Raw genomic sequence first — 22928 nt, forward strand, 5'->3', positions numbered from 1 at the left:
CACAGTGAAGCACGGGGAAGCCGTGTTTACATACGGCTCTCCCCGTTCTTCAGCTCCAGGGAGCGATCGCGAGGGGGCGGCTTGAAACGAATAGCCGCGCCCTTGTCCCGGATCGCTCCCCGCGGGTTACCGACCGCCGCGTGTACCGGGGTGGTCCCGATCGGACCCCCGACCCGCGGAAAGGCGGGGACGTACCTGTACGCCCATATGCCTGTACGTGCCATTCTGTGGACGTACATGTACATGCGGCGGTCGGCAACCGGTTAACTTGTAATGCCAACGGCCACCACCAGATGGCGCCAGCTCACAGAAGGAAGAGCTTGGGACTTCAAAAGGCCGCAATGCCGCGGCCTCAATTACCGGCCGTCGCGGACCCGCCGTGGGCGCGCGGAGACACAGGATCCTGTGCCTCCGTGCGGCCCCATTTCCCCCGCCGCGCGATCGCGGCGGGCCCGCGGAGGCCGGTGACTGAGGCCGCGGCTTCGCGGTCTCGTAGGCCGCAAAGCCGCTGCCTCAATTACCGGCGGGCGCCAGGTCACAATTGCGACCTGGCTCCCAGATATTGTCGACCCCTGACTTAAAAGATTTCCGTTTGTTGTCTAAATTGAGTTGTACAACATTAAAAAGGTGGAAAATGTTCTGAAGTCATTTATCTCTGTCTAATTTTTTTTACAATCACAGAAACCTGAATTATATTTATTATAGAATTAATAAATAAAAGAGCTGCACGATTAATAGTTATCGTGATTTTTTCCCCTTGCGATCTCGACAAAGTATTTTCCAATTCTTTCTATGCAGAGAATTCTCTCTGCTCTGCTGAGCCGACAGACCAAAAGGAAAACAAAATCTGGGTAGTCTGCCAAGTATCACAACATTCTTTAGCAGTGGAACCAAGTTGAAACATTGTAACAATTTATGAATTAGATCAAAGGAATAGACTTCAGTGTGTAAATAAAGGAAGTTCAACCACTTAACCCAGAAGTGCCCAACCAGTGGCCCGCGGAGCTCTCTGATGTGGCCCGCGACCTCCTGCTCTGGAATGGAATAGAATATTGTTATTAAAGGTCAGTTTATTGCTAAAAATCACAGTGTATATATTGGGCATATCTGTTCTGCAGTGGTTACTGGGCTGCTTTCTAACTGATCCGCAGGTGCAGAGCAGTGCGCCTGTGGGTTACTTGCACTGAGCCATAGACTTCTATTATAACCTGCGAGTTTTGTGTGCTTTCTGAAAGTGCACCAAACCTACAGGGTATAAAGTCTATGGCAAAGTGCAGCTAAACTGCAGCAAAGCCACAGGGGTAAACAACCGTGCATCAGTGTGAAGCAGCCTTAGACCCATTTCACACGCTCAGTCCGACCCAAATGGGACCCTCCATTCACCTCTAAGGAGAGGCATATGTAAATGAACTTGTGTCCTTTTACAAACGCCTACCTCCAATCCAATTAAAAAAAAAAAAAAATGAGTTCAGTGGGCTCTATAGAGTGGGCTGCCATCCACCCGCTCCGTTTATTGTGGCCCGCGACTGGTTACCAAGCTGCTTAAGTGGCCCCTGCTCTTCAAAAGGTTGGGCACCCCTGACTTAACCACTTCCATACCAGCAAAATTAAAAGGTTACACTCACATTTTCAGCACTTGTATCACTTGTATCAAGCATATAACAGAGCAGTAATGTCAGCAGGTTCCTGACATGTTTCGATCTACACGATCATCATCTGATGATCGTGTAGATCGAAACATGTCGGGAACCTGCTGACATTACTGCTCTTTGTTATATGCTTGATACAAGTGCTGAAAATGTGAGTGTAACCTTTTAATTTTGCTACCAAGTAAACTTTTAAAACGGATTTACACTATGTGCATCTTTGCCTTCTTTCTCCTTCCCTTTGTTACATTGAGTGTCTGAACCTCCTTATGGATCCACGTTTACAACAAGTTGATTCCAAGTTGGCCCTCCCCTGATCCTGCGTTGGACTTCCTCTATGCTGGTACCATCAATCACAAGCGCATATGACCCACTAGGTATAAGCCTATTTTGGGTCCACTGCTTCTGGTAAGCCTCCACTCACTTCGGTGCTGGATTTTTCCATCTTTTATCTATGAAGATTAGCCACTTCAATTTTTTGCACAATTGCCAATTATGAACTGGTTTTGAGGATCTATTCAGTAGAGACTTTTTTTCAGTTTATGTTTGTGGATATTTTCATTAGGTTTCACATGTACAGTTTTATATGATTGGTTATTTATCAACATATCCAATCTCATATTCACCTATATTTAGCGCTACACTTTATGTTCTATTTGTTTATTTTTGGCAGGATTGATCTATTCTGTGGTGTTGGCTGCAATTTATATGGTTAATTTAGTAGCGCGGTGTTTGTTTATACTTTTAGTATAGCATTTTTTCTAATGTGTAAATAAGTAAATTGGCGGCTGCACTGACGGGCACCAATAGGCAGCACTGACGGGTGGCATGGATGGGCACTGATGGACATCGATAGGTGGCACTGATGGACACCGATGGGTGGCATTGCTGGGCTTCATTGATTTGCGGTCTTTCACAATGGTGCAAGTGCCTATTTGTGGGCACTGATTGGCACATATTTGTCATCAATTTGCACACGTGGATGGCCATGTGGGATGTACCTGGCCATCCACATGCTTGGGACTTCCCTGGTGGTCCAGTGTGAACATCCGTGGGGGGGCTGCGCTGATAAACAATCAGCGCAAACCCCCCCCGTCAGGAGAGCCGCTGATCGTCTCTCCTCTACCTCGCGTCTAATAGGAGAGTGAGGAAGAGCCGATCAGCAGCTCTTCCTGTTTACATCGTGATCAGCCGTGATTGGACACGGCTGATCATGTGGTAAAGAGTCTCTGCCGGAGGATCTTTACCAAGATCGGAGATGCGGGGTGTCAGACTGACACCCTGCATTGCCGGCAATTTATCCTGCAGGATGTCAATGCTCCACAGAGGAGAATGGAGGCTCTGATCAAGTCCTCCTGAAGAATGGACAGGCGAATCAGATCCAAATGTTCATGCGACAGGGGCCTTGTTCAACCAGGGCTCCCTGAAGTTGCTGAAGGTTCCTTGGGTGATGTGGTGAGCCGACCTATAACTTACACTGGCCACCAATACAAGGGGCCAATTTTGCACTTGCCACCAAAGCAAGAGGTCACTTCTAGACTGACCACTAATGTAGGGGAACGCCACAACTGTAGCTTCTATCATTTTTGGCAGGGTTCCCCCTAAGCAAAAAAAGCTTGAGAAAGTTTGAACTACACCAACAGCTTTCATGTAAAACAGACTTCTATAAAAGAACACGTTTCCTCACAGTGCTGATTGTGTCCATTCCAGTGGGGGTTTGGAATCCTCACACACAGTAAATCTATTATACATAAACAGAACGCGCTGATCTTTCATACGGCCTCTCCGTGGCCTTTGGTTGTTAAATTTTGCTCATAAAACTTTCTTCATTGGGCTCTGCCAAAAATGTCTAACGCCATATGAAATTTTTAGTGCAAACGTCACGACTTGTAGGGTCACGTCCAATGTCTTGTGAAAGGCAAATGATAGTCCTCTAATGTCACGTCTGTTCTCTACTGACCACCAGAGCGGTCTGCCAGTCCAACCATCTAGATCAGGGGTCTCCAAACATTCTAAACAAAGGGCCGGTTTATTGTCCTTCAGACTCTTGGAGGGCCGGACTTTGGAAATCTTCCTGGCATCAGTGGGAGTAAACATCAGGTATTATTAGGGGGAGGAATAGTGCCCCATTGATGGTATCATAGGGAGGAATATTGCCCCATTAGTGGTGTCAGTGTGAGAAATGGTGCGCCATTGTTGGTGTCAGATAGCAGATTAGGGTCTTGTATCAGTGGGAGGGATAGTGCCCCAAGGGCCAGATAAAGGCAAGCAAAGGGCTTGCCCCCGGGCCACAGTTTGGAGACCACTGATCTAGATTACCAAATAAAGTCACCTGCAGTGACTTTCCTTCGTCCATGGAGGACACAGCACAGATTCTGGGGCCTCAGGTTTTTTTGTTATAATAAACACAGTTGAGCAATAAGGGAGTTAAAAAAAAGTCCAGAAACAAAACTCTGAATCTACACCACCGTAATTTTGTTTTTTTTGTGTGCCGCTTCCCCATACTTCTGGCTGGTAGCGCACACTCATCACAGCTTTAAAAATCACCCTGACCATCTTACCCAGGACTACATGTCCCTTGATGCCAATCCCCAACCTGCATGCACTCCCTGTCCAGTCCGCACAGATGCGTGCTCCTTCCAGTGAGCTCTGCCTGCATTCACACGTCAAGAGAACGCATTAAAGTGATAGTAAAGGCAGAAGGTTTTTTATCTTAATGCATGAAGATAAAAAGACCTTCTGTGTGCAGCATCCCTATCTCGATCCAGCGATGTTGCACAAGCGACTCGGCTGTCCGGGACTCTCCCTCATTTGCTGAGATGCCATTGGCTCCTGCTGCTGTCAAAGCCAGTAAACAAATGGGGGGGGGGGGAGACAGAGACTGAATGGACACAGGGAGCTGAGGTTCAAAGCGTGCACCCATAGAAACCTGCCTGCTGTGGGGGCACTCTACAGGAGGGAGGGGCCAGGAGCGCCAAAGAGAAGGATCAGGGCTGCTCTGTGCAAATCCACTGCACAGAGCAGGTAAGTATATATAACCTGTTTAGGGCCGAAACAACTAATCGATTAATCGACAACTAATCGATTACGAAATTAATCGATTACCATTTTCATAATCGATTAATCGGCCAGTAACATAATGGGTTAAAAAAATAAATAAAATTAGCCCTTTATAGTACAAAAAGGAACAAATAAATATTACTGTTAATATTAGATTAATAGGGAAAATCTTTGTACATTTGCTGAATGAAAGAATTTACACTTGCTTTTAATATTCAGTTTTAAAATTAATGTAATTTCTGAACGAAAACCACATACATGGTCTGAAAATTCCTTTGACCAAGAAGTTTTCTATTCTTCATAAACGTCCCCATCACTGTGGATAAAAATGAACGCCGACCCCACTGACTATTAGAAAATTGAACAAACTTTCTTAAAAAAACATTTTTTTTTTAATTAAGATGTAGTTGTATGCCCACACTTTTTTTTTTTTTTTTTTAAGGTTATTTACCGATCAAAACAATAATCGGCCAACTAATCGATTATGAAAATAATTGTTAGTTGCAGCCCTAAACCTGTTATTTAAAGCGGGAGTTCACCCAATTATATATTTTTTTATCTTCTCCCCTTAGATGGATGCTCGTTTTGTCTAGGGGAATCAGCTAGTTGTTTTAAAATATGAGCCGTACTTACCGTTTTCGAGATGCATCTTCTCCGTCGCTTCCGGGTATGGGTCTTCGGGAGCGGGCGTTCCTTCTTGATTGACAGTCTTCCGAGAGGCTTCCGACGGTCGCATCCATCGCGTCACTAGTAGCCGAAAGAAGCCGAACGTCGGTGCGGCTCTATACTGCGCCTGCGCACCGACGTTCGGCTTCTTTCTGAAAATCGTGACGCGATGGATGCGACCGTCGGAAGCCTCTCGGAAGACTGTCAATCAACATAGGAACGTCCAGTCCCGCAGCCCATACCCGGAAGCGACGGAGAAGATGCATCTCGTAAACGGTAAGTACTGCACATATTTTAAAACAACTAGCCGATTTCCCTAGACAAAACGAGCATCCATCTAGGGCAGGGGTGGGCAATTATTTTTTCGATGGGGCCACATGAGAAACTAAAAATATTTTGGAGGGCCGGGCCAAAAGGCTAAACTCAATACTGCATAAAATCAATTGTATTTCTTTATAAAAAGCAGTAAATATCATTGTTGGAAAACTGGGGGACAGAGGCTGGGGACATGGCACAGGAGGGGGACAGAGGCTGGGGACATGGCACAGGAGGGGAACAGAGGCTGGGGACATGGCACAGGAGGGGGAACAGAGGCTGGGGACATGGCACAGGAGGGGGAACAGAGGCTGGGGACATGGCACAGGAGGGGGAACAGAGGCTGGGGACATGGCACAGGAGGGGGAACAGAGGCTGGGGACATGGCACAGGAGGGGGAACAGAGGCTGGGGACATGGCACAGGAGGGGGACAGAGGCTGGGGACATGGCACAGGAGGGGGACAGAGGCTGGGGACATGGCACAGGAGGGGGACAGAGGCTGGGGACATGGCACTGGAGGGGGACAGAGGCTGGGGACATGGCACTGGAGGGGGACAGAGGCTGGGGACATGGCACAGGAGGGGGACAGAGGCTGGGGACATGACACAGGAGGGGGACAGAGGCTGGGGACATGGCACAGGAGGGGGACAGAGGCTGGGGACATGGCACAGGAGGGGGACAGAGGCTGGGGACATGGCACAGGAGGGGGACAGAGGCTGGGGACATGGCACAGGAGGGGGACAGAGGCTGGGGACATGGCACAGGAGGGGGGACAGAGGCTGGGGACATGCCACAGGAGGGGGGACAGAGGCTGGGGACATGACACAGGAGGGGGACAGAGGCTGGGGACATGGCACAGGAGGGGGACAGAGGCTGGGGACATGGCACAGGAGGGGGACAGAGGCTGGGGACATGGCACAGGAGGGGGACAGAGGCTGGGGACATGACACAGGAGGGGGACAGAGGCTGGGGACATGGCACAGGAGGGGGACAGAGGCTGGGGACATGACACAGGAGGGGGACAGAGGCTGGGGACATGGCACAGGAGGGGGACAGAGGCTGGGGACATGGCACAGGAGGGGGACAGAGGCTGGGGACATGACACAGGAGGGGGACAGACGCTGGGGACATGACACAGGAGGGGGACAGACGCTGGGGACATGACACAGGAGGGGGACAGACGCTGGGGACATGACACAGGAGGGGGACAGAGGCCGGGGACATGGCACAGGAGGGGGACAGATGCTTGGGACATGACACAAGAGGGGGACAGAGGCTGGGGACATGACACAAGAGGGGGACAGAGGCTGGGGACATGACACAGGAGGGGGACAGACGCTGGGGACATGACACAAGAGGGGGACAGACGCTGGGGACATGACACAGGAGGGGGACAGAGGCTGGGGACATGACACAGGAGGGGGACAGACGCTGGGGACATGACACAGGAGGGGGACAGACGCTGGGGACATGACACAGGAGGGGGACAGAGGCTGGGGACATGGCACAGGAGGGGGACAGAGGCTGGGGACATGGCACAGGAGGGGGACAGAGGCTGGGGACATGGCACAGGAGGGGGGACAGAGGCTGGGGACATGCCACAGGAGGGGGGACAGAGGCTGGGGACATGACACAGGAGGGGGACAGAGGCTGGGGACATGGCACAGGAGGGGGACAGAGGCTGGGGACATGACACAGGAGGGGGACAGAGGCTGGGGACATGGCACAGGAGGGGGACAGAGGCTGGGGACATGACACAGGAGGGGGACAGAGGCTGGGGACATGACACAGGAGGGGGACAGAGGCTGGGGACATGACACAGGAGGGGGACAGAGGCTGGGGACATGGCACAGGAGGGGGACAGAGGCTGGGGACATGGCACAGGAGGGGGACAGAGGCTGGGGACATGACACAGGAGGGGGACAGACGCTGGGGACATGACACAGGAGGGGGACAGACGCTGGGGACATGACACAGGAGGGGGACAGACGCTGGGGACATGACACAGGAGGGGGACAGAGGCCGGGGACATGGCACAGGAGGGGGACAGATGCTTGGGACATGACACAGGAGGGGGACAGAGGCTGGGGACATGACACAAGAGGGGGACAGAGGCTGGGGACATGACACAGGAGGGGGACAGACGCTGGGGACATGACACAAGAGGGGGACAGACGCTGGGGACATGACACAGGAGGGGGACAGAGGCTGGGGACATGACACAGGAGGGGGACAGACGCTGGGGAGATGACACAGGAGGGGGACAGACGCTGGGGACATGACACAGGAGGGGGACAGACAATTGATTAAACAGTGGCTGCATGTGATGGCACAGTGGCTGCGTGTGATGGCACAGTGGTTGCGTTTGATGGGCACAGTGGCGACAATTGATGGCACAGTGGCTGCGTGTGATGGGCACAGTGGCAACAATTGATGGCACAGTGACTGCGTGTGTTGGCACAGTGGCTGCATGTGATGGCACAGTGGCTGCATGTGATGGCACAGTGGCTGCGTTTGATGGGCCCAGTGGCTGCGTTTGATGGGCAGAGTGGCTGCGTTTGATGGGCAGAGTGGCTGCGTTTGATGGGCAGAGTGGCTGCGTGTGATTGGCACAGTGGCTGCGTGTGATTGGCACAGTGGCTGCGTGTGATTGGCACAGTGGCTGCGTGTGATTGGCACAGTGGCTGCATGTGATTGGCACAGTGGCTGTCTTTGGGAACAGTGGCTGAGTGTGATTGGCACAGTGGCTGCGTGTGATTGGCACAGTGGCGACAATTTATGGTGGCGAAGTGGCTGCGTGTGTTGGCACAAGTGGCTGCGTGTGTTGGCACAAGTGGCTGCATGTGTTGGGCACAGTGGCTGCATGTGTTGGGCACAGTGGCTGCGTGTGATTGGCACAGTGGCGACAATTTATGGTGGCGAAGTGGCTGCGTGTGTTGACACAAGTGGCTGCGTGTGTTGACACAAGTGGCTGCGTGTGTTGGCACAAGTGGCTGCATGTGTTGGCACAAGTGGCTGCGTGTGATTGGCACAGTGGCTGCGTGTGATTGGCACAGTGGCTGCGTGTGATTGGCACAGTGGCGACAATTTATGGTGGCGAAGTGGCTGCGTGTGTTGGCACAAGTGGCTGCGTGTGTTGGCACAAGTGGCTGCGTGTGATGGGCACAGTGACCCCTCCCGGCCCTGCCTACTGTTATCACCGCGGCGGGGAACATAACAGACAGCGTTCGTTTGAACAGCTGTTTTCCCCGCTGCGCATAGACACTCCCCCTTGGACGGATCTGTCCAATCGCGAGCAAGGGGGAGTGTCTGTGACTCCCCCTTGCTCGCGATTGGACAGATCCGTCCAAGGGGGAGTGTCTATGGCATAGACACTTCCCCTTGGACGGATCTGTCCAATCGCGAGCAAGAGGGAGTCACAGAGACACTCCCCCTTGCTCGCACTTCCCCTTGGACGGATCTGTCCAATCGCGAGCAAGGGGGAGTGTCTATGTGACTCCCCCTTGCTCGCGATTGGACAGATCCGTCCAAGGGGGAGTGTCTATGCGCGGCGGGGAAAACAGCTGTTCAAACGAACGCTGTCTGTTATGTTCCCCACCGCGGTGATAACAGTAGGTTGCGGCGGCGGGGGTGGGCCGGATTAAAAGGTCCGCCGGGCCGTATACGGCCCGCGGGCCGTAGTTTGCCCAGGTCTGATCTAGGGGGAAATAGTGTCCTGTGCGGGTGAACCTCCGCTTTAAAAAAAAAAAAAAAAAAAAGACTCTAGTATCACTTTAATCTTGTGCTCCATATGACCCTGCAAGGGAAAGAAATCACCCCCCAAATAGGAAGAGGGGGGCAGCAACCAAAGGAGAGACTGAAAAATGTTGGACAAGTAGCACGCAATGTAAGTGGTGACAACTGTAACAAAAAGGAGGATTTAAAAGGAGTTGTAAAGGCAGAAGGTTTTTGATCTTCATGCATTCTATGCATGAAGATCAAAAACCTTCTGTGTGTAGCAGCCTCCCCCCTAGCACCTCCCTAATACTTACCCGAGCCTCATCTCTCTCCAGTGATGTCCACAAGTGTCTAAGCTGTAGGGGACCCTCCTTCCGATTGGCTTAGACACAGCAGCAGTGCCATTGGCTCCAGCGACTGTCAAAGTCAGTCAGCCAGCCAGCCAATCAGAAGAGAGAGGGGACAGGGTCGGTGCTGTTTCCGAATGGACACAGGGAGCTCTGGACTCAGCTCTGGTGCCTCCATAGCAATCGGCTTGCTGTGGGGCCACTCGACAGGAGGGAGGGGCCAGGAGCACAGAAGAGGGACCAGAAAAGGGGAGGATCCAGGCTGCTCAGAGGAGGCAAGTAGAGATGGATTAGAACATCTGTCAGTTTCTTTTGCCTTCTGTGCCCCCATTAGGGTGATTCACGCTCGCTGAATGTCCTGTTTAATGTTATCCTCGAAAGTGAAAGTAAAAGAAAATCCCAAATGTTAGGGTTGTCCCCACAACAGGTATAGATGGCAAATCTTCTAGTGACCACCCAAGGATTCTGTCTTTTTGGTGGTTTTTTGTTTTGTTTTGGTAATGGGGCAGAAAGTGAAGGTAAATCTCCCCAATGGGAGAGGTAAAAAAAAAAAAAAAAGTGGGTTATAATCCTTCCCGTACTCTATCCAATAAAAATAAAATAAATCTTTGCCTTTAGTTCTAGTTTAAAGTGGTTGTAAAGGCTGAAGGCTTTTTATCTTTTTTATGCATTCTATACATGAAGGTAAAAAAAAAACTTCAGTGGGCAGCTTCCCCCTCAGTGCCCCCAAATACTTACCCATGTGATGTTCACCAGAGCAGCAGCTCTCTCCCTCCTCATTGGCTAAGACACAATAGGGAAGCCACTGGCTCCTGCCAATCACAGCCAGTAAGGAAGGAGCGGGGTGGGGCTGAGCCACGCTGTGTCTTTTGAATGAGGAACGTCACCAGCACACGATGAGTCTCCAAAAAATGGGTCCAAAGCTTTATTCAGCGATCACATCATTACAGCAAATAACAACGTTTCGGAGCCTCGCAGGACCCTTTTTATGAGGCAATGCGACATCCCAATCCTTCGGAAAACAGCACTCCTCCATGTCAGTTGTTGCCGTCCTCATGTTCAGAGCCGGTCTATGGACGTGATGATGTCAGGAACAGTCCACCGGACAAGACTGCTAGACCGTGGGGAGGAGGCAGGAGCGGCAGGGACCAGAGGATTGGGCGAGTATAGCTCGGCTCTCTGAACCCCTAGACAAAAACAAGTAGTTAACCCATGCAGTACGGGCACAGCCCCACTGAACGGGATAGGAAAAAAATGCCCGGAGTTTTGTATCAGCGCACAGTGCATGGGCCTGAAACTTTTCAGCGCTAGGGAGTAGGGAAAGAATTAAACGGCCATTCCTGGGACCCAATCCATATGTTCAAAGATGGCAAAATCTTCACTGTATGGCTTTGTGCTATCATCACAGTACACTAACCTGGTACCCCCAACCCCATGGAAATATTCCATCACTCAGCCATGTATCAAACACAATAGTCCAATTATCACATCCAACAAAAAAAACCTGGGGAATGCCCAGGGAAAAACCAAGCCTACTATTATCACATCCAAATACGTTTCCACGTCAAATGGTCCGCCAATACAACTGAAAGCCCTACGGTAGTCTATCAAGTAATTAAATTGCCTTTTATCAGCCACATTCAGCCTTATCACATTACAGTCATCATTACACAGTTTGTAAAAACACAGGAGCTACCAATCCAGATAATGCTGTTATCTTATGGCACAGCACCAGGTGTAGTAAAGTAGAAGGAAAGGCTAAATCATAAGTCTCGGTTCACACTGCCGTGACCTGAAAGTACAGCAACTTACAGTGTGACTTTACCAGGCGACTTCATGGATTGCCCGTGTAATCTTCCTTTAACCAGTTCCCGACCTCCTCATGTACATATACGTCAGCAGAATGGCACGGACAGGCACAATCACGTACCTGTACGTCCTCTGCTAGACGTGGGTGGGGGGTCCGATCGGGACCCCCCCGGTACATGCGGAGGTCGGGTCCGCTCGGGGAGCGATCCGGGACGACGGCGCGGCTTTTTGTTTTTAGCCGCTCCGTCGCGATCGCTCCCCGGAGCTGAAGAACGGGGAGAGCTGTGTGTAAACACGGCTTCCCCGTGCTTTACTGTGGCGGCGCATCGATCGGGTGATTCCCTTTATAGGGAAGACTCGATCGATGGTGTCAGTCCTACAGCCACACCCCCCTACACTAGTAAACACACACACACAGTGATCCCTAAATGTTACAGCGCCCCCTGTGTTTAACTCCCAAACTGCAACTGTCATTTTCACAATAAAGAATGCAATTTAAATGCATTTTTTGCTGTGAAAATGACAATGGTCCCAAAAATGTGTCAAAATTGTCCGAAGTGTCCGCCATAATGTCGCAGTCACGAAAAAAATCGCTGATCGCCGCCATTAAAAAAAAAAAAAAAAAAAAATCCCCTATTTTGTAAACGCTATAAATTTTGCGCAAACCAACCGATAAACGATTATTGCGATTTTTTTTTACCAAAAATAGGTAGAAGAATACGTATCGGCCTAAACTGAGGAAAAAAAAATGTATATATGTTTTTGGGGGATATTTATTACAGCAAAAAGCAAAAAATATTGCATTTTTTTCAAAATTGTCGCTCTATTTTTGTTTATAGCGCAAAAAATAAAAACCGCAGAGGTGATCAAATACCACCAAAAGAAAGCTCTATTTGTGGGGAAAAAAGGACGCCAATTTTGTTTGGGAGCCACGTCGCACGACCGCGCAATTGTCTGTTAAAGCGACGCAGTCCCGAACTGTAAAAACCCCTTGGGTCTTTAGGCAGCATATTGGTCTGGGGCTTAAGTGGTTAATGACGGGTCCCAATCACTAGGGTTGCACCGATTTTTTTAATCGGCAAGTACTGATACTTTCTGTCAAGTACTTGCCGATACCGAGTACCGATACTTTGTGTCTGCAAAGAATCGCATGCCATTTCCACGCATGTATCACGAGAAGCACCATCTAGTGGGCAGTTTAGAACTCACAAAATTCGGCAGAGGAAGCGATGTTACAGTAAGTAGGTAGAGACCGATCAGAAGTTCAAATCAGCAATCATTTATTGGAAAAACTGAACAGACTGAGGATATTAGGTACATCGATCACAAGCCCATACAGGGAGATGGTAGTGTGCCAGTGGGGCACTGGGACTCACGGGTTCCGTTTACTCTGCTGAGCCTGGTGAAATGAATGGCCTGAAGATCCTGGGGGCGGGCGATGAGCCCAATGGATGGCGGCTCGAACGACAGAGCTGGCAATGGCTGGTGCACCCAAAAATGACAGCTACAGTCAGGGCTCATCACCGTCCGCCGGGGCTAAATGCCAGGAGCAGGTGGAAGTGCTCCACTTTGGAGACAGCACTGTGCGGGCGATCAATGAGGACGTCCATGGATCTGGCATCCATTGGGCTCAGCGCCCGCCCACAGGAGCGCCAGTTTTTAAATAAATGATTGCTGCTTTAATACTTCTAGATCGGTCTCAACCTACTTACCTACTTACTCGAACAGTGCACCCTCTGCTGAATTTTGCGAGTTCTACACTGCCCACTAGATGGCTCTTCCATCTATACATACGCATATGCGCACGCACGCACGTGGGGGGAGGGAAAAAATAAAATAAAAATTGCGTGCGATTTGGACAGGAATCACACCACATTCCTATTCAAACTGCATGAGGAGATTTCTTGCAGTGCAATTTGTGCCCAATTTGAATTGACGCAAATCGCATCGGTTTTGGTAGCATTGGAGCAAGTACCGATAATCACACAAATGCCTGGTATCAGCACCTATATCGGTGCATCCCCACAAATCACATCAATTAAGATGAGGATCCGACTTCCATTTAGGCCACGGACACAAATCGGACAGAAGTCTTGCAGTAGTACAGCAACCTTTTGTAAAGTCGGGGTGATTAGTGCTAAATAAGACCGCTCTCCTTGACTAAATGACACGGGTCTCACAAGTCCCAAAACGCGCCCTAAAACAACTTTTAAAAGCAGAATTAAACTCTTGAAGAAAAGGAAAAACGTAAAACAGCCCCCCCTGCAGGTCTATGCCAGAACGTGCGAGTGTACACCACATGTTGGCACATTACGGCAGACCTACCTGTCAAAGGCTGCCCTCTGCCACTGTGGTTTCAGCACATGTGCCATGTGTGGGGATGTCATCAGGGGGCCCATTGTCTCCTTGCGATTCTCTCACCCGATGACACACATATGCCACGGCATGAACCAGGAAGAGATGGGCGGTTCCTGATGACATCACAGAGGAATATGGCGGCACAGTTTCCACCAAGTGCAGTACACACCGGATCAGTACAGAATGCTGATGGCTTCATCAGTGGTAGGGTTTCACTGATACCAAGTATTGTCATGAGTACTCATGCATATGCTCCGGTACTCATACCTTTGTGGCGCAATTTGACAAACATAGAAATTGAATGGGCTCAAATCGCACTGCAAAGAGTCGCATCCGATTTGAAAATGAATGCAGTGCGACTCCTGTCTGAATCACATGCAGGGTTTCACACAGGAGCGGATGCAAGTCGGACAGGAATCGCACTGCATTCCAGTACAAATCAGATGCCATTCTTTGCAGTGCGATTTGAGTCCATTCATGTCGTATGAGCTCAAAGGGCGCTTTTCAGCGCTGGAAACATCCTCTGCTAAGCGCCTAAAAACCGCCTCCCATTCATTCCAGTGCGACTTTTCACTCTGGGGCAAGCAGCATCTTTGGGGCGGTTTGGGAGCGCTGTACTTCGCGCTCCCAAAACGCCCTGCACCTGAAAAGCGCTTTCCCGAAGCATCACAACACAGGAGTTTTCAACCCTTTCTTTGGGGTTAATAGCGCCCAGCTAGCCGCCAAATGTCGCTGCTTTAGCGCTGACGCTGCCCCAGTGTGAAGGGGGGCTAATGAGTGGTATTTGAGGCGACATTCTCAACTCAGAGTAGCGACGCTCTGCACGCTTTAGCACAGAAGACCATTGATGTGCAGGCTGTATTTAGACCCGAGCAACGCATTTTTTGCATTTTTGATGCAACATGCATGGCGGCCCTTTCACTACGCTCCAAAACAGAACCAAAAGTAGTTCCCATACCCCTTTTTTTTTTGCCACCGACTTTGTTGTTTTTTAGCACGCTTTGTCATGCTACAAAATTCCCCTTTTTAGTGTGCTTGCGCTTTTATTGCGTTTCTAGAAACAAGCATTTCTGCACACGTCTCAGCTACGCTTGGGTGTTAATGGGCTGCGTGTCACGCTCGCCATGAAAGGCTCAAAAGGACCAATGTTTGGCACTGAGACCAGTGCGTTTGGCGATGTGCGTTTTTTGCATAACTTTGCTAGCCATGTTTTGGGGCGCCATTACAATAAATGCACATGTTATGCGGGTCGCTCAGTATCAATGCAGCCTAAGAAGTGAGACCACCAAGAACGGAAAATTAAAGGGGGCCCTTTGTAACACTAAAAATCCCTTCACTATATGATGTCATACAGCAGCCTGTGACATCACACACATCAATGATGACAAGAACACTCCTAATGACACACCTCCTCCCCCCCCAGCACTCACCGGGGGTGTCAGCCGCCAAGCACATGCTGAGAGCAGCCAGGAGCAGAACGGCCGTCCATATCCATCCCCGGGATCCGTCCATCATCCTCATCCCGCCCTGACAGTGTAACGAGGAGCACAACAACCACACACACTACACCACACTTCCCGGAGCGCCACGGGAGCGCGCAGCAGCTCGGATTGTCAGGTTTCTGTCATGTGACCTCCTACCGTGGGCGCGCACATTGCAGTGTTCAGCTGACAGATGGGCGGAGTCACGACTGCAAACGCCTGGTGTAGACATGGGAGTAGAAACATACAACCAATCACAGAGCCCGACCTTCCCACATCTCCTCGCCTCATCCTATCAGGGAGGAGCTTTTGGTTCAGGCCAGAACAAGAACATGAGGAGATGGGGAGACTCGGCTCACATCCTATGTACACCACGGTGGCACCCTCCACTTACACTAGGCGGGGCTGCTGAGTCACTAATTCGATTCAGTGGATCTCGCTACAGAGTTTGAATGAAGAAAAAGAATCTGATTTCATTCATTGTTATAGATCCTCCCCATTCATTCCGAATGCAGCAGTGTTAGATAGGGAATGTAGAGTGCGGAGTGTATGTGCAGGAGGATGGTGTCAGTAGTTCTTTTAATTCTTTATTTGTATTATTATTTTTTTCTCAAAATGCTTTTTGGGGGCCGGTGGAAGGTGTCAGATTTTTTTATTACAATTTTATTTTTTAACCACTTCAGCCCCGGAAAGATTTGCCTCCTTAACCACTTGCTTACTGGGCACATATACCCCCTTCCTGCCCAGGCGAAATTTCAGCTTTCGGCACTCTCACGCTTTGAATGACAATTGCACGGTCGTGTGACGTGGCTCCCAAACAAAATTGATGTCCTTTTTTTCCCCACAAATAGAGCTTTCTTTTGGTGGGATTTGATCACCTCTGCGACTTTTATTTTTTGCGCTATAAACAGAGGAGTTGCTAGGTGGCAAAAAGACCAGGGGCTTCAGCTCGGCTCTATTCGGCGCAGGCGCCGAATAGAGCCGAGCCGAGCTTCCTTCGGGAAGTCGTGATGCGCTGTTTGCGCCGTCGTTTAGCATGTCAATCAATTGGCATGTCGATAGGAACGCCCACTCCCGCGGGATTCCTTACCCGGAAGCCGCGGTGAATTCCATGGCTAAACGCTATCTACGGGGGGGAAAAAAAAAAAGGTTAGTGTCATTTTTTAGGCAGAACTGGGTGTAGTGTTATAAATTTTTTATAGGGTGAACCTCCACTTTAAGGAGATATTTCTTGGACCTACAGGTAAGCCTTAATCTAGGCTTACCTGTAGGTTAAAGTGGTCTGTAAGGGTTTACAACCAATTGTTTTCAGGGTTCCTCTGAAGAGTAAAGGTTCAGAAAGGCTGGGCTGATTAAAGCAGACCATAGATCAGGGGTGGGCAATTATTTTTTCGATGGGGCCACACGAGAAACTAAAAATATTTTGGAGGGCCGGGCCAAAAGGCTAAACTCAATACTGCATAAAATCAATTGTATTTCTTTATAAAAAGCAGTAAATATCATTGTTGGAAAACTGGGGGACAGAGGCTGGGGACATGACACAGGAGGGGGACAGAGGCTGGGGACATGACACAGGAGGGGGACAGAGGCTGGGGACATGACACAGGAGGGGGACAGAGGCTGGGGACATGGCACAGGAGGGGGACAGAGGCTGGGGACATGACACAAGAGGGGGACAGAGGCTGGGGACATGGCACAGGAGGGGGACAGAGGCTGGGGACATGGCAAAGGAGGGGGACAGAGGCTGGGGACATGGCACAGGAGGGGGACAGAGGCTGGGGACATGGCACAGGAGGGGGACAGAGGCTGGGGACATGACACAAGAGGGGGACAGAGGCTGGGGACATGGCAAAGGAGGGGGACAGAGGCTGGGGACATGGCACAGGAGGGGGACAGAGGCTGGGGACATGACACAGGAGGGGGACAGAGGCTGGGGACATGACACAGGAGGGGGACAGAGGCTGGGGACATGGCACAGGAGGGGGACAGAGGCTGGGGACATGACACAGGAGGGGGACAGAGGCTGGGGACATGGCACAGGAGGGGGACAGAGGCTGGGGACATGGCACAGGAGGGGGACAGAGGCTGGGGACATGGCACAGGAGGGGGACAGAGGCTGGGGACATGACACAGGAGGGGGACAGAGGCTGGGGACATGACACAGGAGGGGGACAGAGGCTGGGGACATGGCACAGGAGGGGGACAGAGGCTGGGGACATGACACAGGAGGAGGACAGAGGCTGGGGACATGACACAGGAGGGGGACAGAGGCTGGGGACATGACACAGGAGGGGGACAGAGGCTGGGGACATGACACAGGAGGGAGACAGAGGCTGGGGACATGGCACAGGAGGGGGACAGAGGCTGGGGACATGACACAGGAGGGGGACAGAGGCTGGGGACATGGCACAGGAGGGGGACAGAGGCTGGGAACATGACACAAGAGGGGGACAGACGCTGGGGACATGACACAGGAGGGGGACAGAGGCTGGGGACAGGCAGCCACTGTTTAATCAATAACAATTGATTAAACAGTGGCTGCATGTGATGGCACAGTGGCTGCGTGTGATGGCACAGTGGTTGCGTTTGATGGGCACAGTGGCGACAATTGATGGCACAGTGGCTGCGTGTGATGGGCACAGTGGCAACAATTGATGGCACAGTGACTGCGTGTGTTGGCACAGTGGCTGCATGTGATGGCACAGTGGCTGCGTTTGATGGGCACAGTGGCTGCGTGTGATTGGCACAGTGGCTGCGTTTGATGGGCAGAGTGGCTGCGTGTTATTGGCACAGTGGCTGCGTGTGATTGGCACAGTGGCTGCGTTTGATGGGCACAGTGGCTGCATGCGATTGGCACAGTGGCTGCATGCGATTGGCACAGTGGCTGCGTGTGATTGGCACAGTGGCTGCGTGTGATTGGCACAGTGGCTGCATGTGATTGGCACAGTGGCTGTCTTTGGGAACAGTGGCAACAATTGATTGCACAGTGGCTGAGTGTGATTGGCACAGTGGCTGCGTTTGATGGGAACAGTGGCTGCGTGTGATTGGCACAGTGGCTGCGTGTGATTGGCACAGTGGCTGCATGTGATTGGCACAGTGGCTGCATGTGATTGGCACAGTGGCTGTCTTTGGGAACAGTGGCAACAATTGATTGCACAGTGGCTGAGTGTGATTGGCACAGTGGCTGCGTTTGATGGGAACAGTGGCTACGTGTGATTGGCACAGTGGCTGCGTGTGATTGGCACAGTGGCTGCGTGTGATTGGCACAGTGGCGACAATTTATGGTGGCGAAGTGGCTGCGTGTGTTGGCACAAGTGGCTGCGTGTGTTGGCACAAGTGGCTGCATGTGTTGGCACAAGTGGCTGCGTGTGATGGGCACAGTGGCTGAGTGTGATTGGCACAGTGGTTGCGTGTGATTGGCACAGTGGCGACAATTTATGGTGGCGAAGTGGCTGCGTGTGTTGGCACAAGTGGCTGCGTGTGTTGGCACAAGTGGCTGCGTGTGTTGGCACAAGTGGCTGCGTGTGTTGGCACAAGTGGCTGCATGTGTTGGCACAAGTGGCTGCATGTGTTGGCACAGTGACCCCTCCCGGCCCTGCCTACTGTTATCACCGCGGCGGGGAACATAACAGACAGCGTTCGTTTGAACAGCTGTTTTCCCCGCTGCGCATAGACACTCCCCCTTGGACGGATCTGTCCAATCGCGAGCAAGGGGGAGTGTCTATGTGACTCCCCCTTGCTCGCGATTGGACAGATCCGTCCAAGGGGAAGTGTCTATGCCATAGACACTCCCCCTTGGACGGGTTCGGGGGGGGGGGGGGCGGTACCATCGGATGTTTTTTCACCTTAATGCATAGGATGCATTAAGGTGAAAAAACATTTACCTTTACAACCCCTTTAACCACTTCCCGACGGCCGTACGACTATATACGGCCGCATGGTGGTTCTACTTCTCTGGGGCGCCGTCATTTGAGTCCGCCCCTTTCAGCGGGGAACTTCTGTGCTGGCCGTGTCCCTTGGACACAGCCAATCACAGATCGCCGTGAACGGCCAATCGGAGTGGCCGTTTGCTATGCGATCTGTGCGGCCAATGAGAGATGATCTCATATGTTTACATATGAGATCATTTCTCATTGCCGGCTCTCACAGACAGCGGTGCTGTCAGGGAGAGAGGAGACCGATCTGTGTCTCTTGTACATAGAGACACAGATCGGTCACCTCCCCCAGTCACCCCCTTTCCCCCACAGTTAGAACACTATATAAAAAAAAAAAAAAAAAAAAAATTGAGCTATTTATTATAGCAACAAGTAAGAAAAAATTTGTTTTTTCAAAATTGTCGCTCTACTTTTGTTTATAGCGCAAAAAATAAAAACCGCAGAGGTGATCAAATACCACCAAAAGAAAGCTCTATTTGTGGGAAAAAATGGACGTCAATTTTGTTTGGGAGCCACGTCGCACGACCGCGCAATTATCAGTTAAAGCGACGAATCGCAAAAAGTCCTCTGGGCAGGAAGGGGGTTTAAGTGCCCAGTAAGAAAGTGGTTAAACTGATTTCAGCGTGTGACAGTATATGTTGACATTGTGGTAACAAAGGGAAGCGGTTCTGCTTCCTGGATATAGAAAGTGGGCTATCTATAGGTTTTTTATGACAGTTCTCACATGTGTTCATTCCGAATACTGAAGTAAACATCAGGATGGGACGAGACAGGACAGGAAAGAAGTAAAGTTACGCGTTAAGGATATTTACTTTACCAATTTTACACACATCTCTAAAGACAAAATGAACTCAACAGATGTCTTATTTAGACACATAAATCAGATCAGACTTCATACCTGGGGATTGATTTAGTAATTAAAATATGTTGCGCAGAATGAAACGAGGCTAGCATACAGTGAAACATACAGTACATTTGTCACCAAAAACAGACCTTGTCACTTACTTAAAACATTCAGATAAAGCAGAGAAAAATCAAGTATTTTAAATTCATTTTTGCAGTACTTCATTTCTTTTCTTTTTTTTTAAAAAAAGGTAAATTTTTATTTTGAAATGTTTGTACATACAAAACAGACAGTACAACAAACACACATCCTAAGCGGAGCCCCATGCCGACCTCCAGAGCGGAGCCCCAACCTGACCTCCAGAGCGGAGCCCCAACCCGGCCTCCAGAGCGGAGCCCCAACCCGGCCTCCAGAGCGGAGTCCCAAGCCGACTTCCAGAGCGGAGCCCCAAGCCGACCTCCAGAGCGGAGCCCCAAGCCGACCTCCAGAGCAGAGCCCCAAGCCGACCTCCAGAGCGGAGTCCCAACCCGACCTGCAGAGCTGAGCCCCAACCCGACCTCCAGAGCGGAGCTCCAAGCTGACCTCCAGAGCGGAGCCCCAACCCGACCTCCAGAGCTGAGCCCCAACCCGACCTCCAGAGCGGAGCCCCAACCCGACCTCCAGAGCTGAGCCCCAACCTGACCTCCAGAGCGGAGCCCCAACCCGACCTCCAGAGCTGAGCCCCAACCCGACCTCCAGAGCGGAGCTCCAAGCCGACCTCCAGAGCGGAGCCCCAACCCGACCTCCAGAGCGGAGCCCCAAACCGACCTCCAAAGCGGAGCCCCAACCCGGCCTCCAGAGCGGAGCCCCAACCCGACCTCCAGAGCGGAGCCCCAAGCCGACCTCCAGAGCAGAGTCCCAACCTGACCTCCAGAGCGGAGCCCCAAGCCGACCTCCAGAGCGGAGTCCCAACCCGACCTCCAGAGCGGAGCCCCAAGCCGACCTCCAGAGCGGAGTCCCAACCTGACCTCCAGAGCGGAGCCCCGACCCGACCTCTAGAGCGGAGCCCCGACCCGACCTCCAGAGCGGAGCCCCCAGCCGACCTCCAGAGCGGAGCCCCAAGCCGACCTCCAGAGCGGAGTCCCAACCCAACCTCCAGAGCGGAGCCCCAAGCCGACCTCCAGGGCGGAGTGCCAAGCCCCCGGAGTCGTAAGGCCTAAAACAAGCACCTGCCTTCCTGTAAGCCCACCTAGATACTTCCCCATCCCACCTATTCATAGAATAAGACAATTGTAAATTTCATTACAGCTGGTGGGCGGTTTCTCGTTTTAAACCGATTTAAATTTTTTTGTATTTACACTTTATTTTCTGACTTTTACATCCATACCCCAGTTAAAGTGGAGGTTCACCCGGAAATGTTAATTTTTAACATTAGATTGAGGCTCATTTTGTCTAGGGAAATCGGGTAGGTTTTTTAAAATCGAAGCAGTACTTACCGTTTTACAGAGCGATCTTCTCCGCCGCTTCCGGGTATGGGCTGCGGGACTGGGGGCGTTCCTATTTGATTGACAGTCTTCTGACAGGCCTCCGACGGTCGCATCTATCGCGTCACGATTTTCCGAAAGTAGCCGAACGTCGGTGCGCAGGCGCCGTATAGAGCCGCACCGACCTTCGGCTTCTTTCGGCTACTCGTGACGCAATGTATGCGACCCTCGGAAGCCTGTCGGAAGACTGTCAATGAAATAGGAACGCCCAGTCCCGAAGACCATACCCGGAAGCGGCGGACAAGATCACTCTCTAAAACGGTAAGTACAGCTTTGATTTTAAAAAAAATACCCGATTCCCCTAGATAAAATGAGACAAGGGAGCTAGAGAGCAGCGGGCGGGGGGGGGGGGGGGGAGGTGGTCTTGGGAGGAGCAAAGAGGTTTGACAATGATATTTGGAGACTAGATTGGTGATAGAAGCTCAGGGACGAGTTGTAAATGGCTTTGTATGTTCTTGTTAATGTTAGATCTGTTGCTTAGTGATTTCAACGGTCAAATGTATCTTATGATTACCCGGAGATGTGCTATGCATACACATAGAGCTTATAGCTCAGTGGTAGAGTCACTGCCTTGCATAGCCAACATTTTGGGTTCAAGCCTCCCCGTGGGCAGCTCTCCTATTTTGACACACAATTAACAACAATTACACCTTTTGTCAACACATTACACACATTACTCCAATATCACTTTTGGCACCATTCACATTTATACAGCCATTACTCATACAAAACTGCACTGATTACTCTGCAAATCCCACTGCCAGGGAAGGGGTTAACATCAGGGGGTTAAATATCTTCCCTAGTGACTGATTTGAACTGTAGGGGGAGGGAGGCCACCCACAAGGGGACCACACCGATGTGTCTTCCCAATACAGAGGAACACACATCCGTCTCCTCACCTGACAGGGCCATGGATCTGTGTGTGTTTACACACACAGATCCACGGTCCTGCCGTCATCCTGGGCAATCGCGGGTGCCCGGCGGACATCGCGCCCGCCGGGCACCGGGCCCCGAGCGATGCCGTGCACCCCCCCCCCAGGTAGGCCGGGAAGCCCAGGACGTCATATGACGTCCACCCACGATGGAAGATCCCATCTGTGGACGTCATATGACAATGGGCGGGTGGGGAGGTGGTTAAAAGGGGTGGTGACACGTCGACAAAAAAAAAAAAAAAAGGGGGGGGGGCATACGCCATGGACCACGGGGTAATTTTTCTGCAGCCGCAC

The 22928-nt window shown here is 51.2% G+C and overlaps 1 protein-coding gene across 1 annotated transcript in view; it reads right to left on the reverse strand.

Moving 5' to 3' along the window:
- TMEM123 (transmembrane protein 123) overlaps positions 1-15567 on the reverse strand; it is an 87496-nt gene extending 71929 nt beyond the window's left edge. Inside the window, exon 1 of the mRNA XM_040340211.1 lies at positions 15350-15567. Within this exon, the coding sequence (XP_040196145.1) occupies positions 15350-15440 (91 nt within the window). The 5' untranslated portion in view covers positions 15441-15567. The remainder of the gene's footprint in view (positions 1-15349) is intronic.
- Positions 15568-22928: the final 7361 nt, after the last annotated feature.

Source organism: Rana temporaria, chromosome 2 (genome assembly GCF_905171775.1).
Source record: "Rana temporaria chromosome 2, aRanTem1.1, whole genome shotgun sequence".
Classification (NCBI taxonomy): domain Eukaryota; kingdom Metazoa; phylum Chordata; class Amphibia; order Anura; family Ranidae; genus Rana; species Rana temporaria.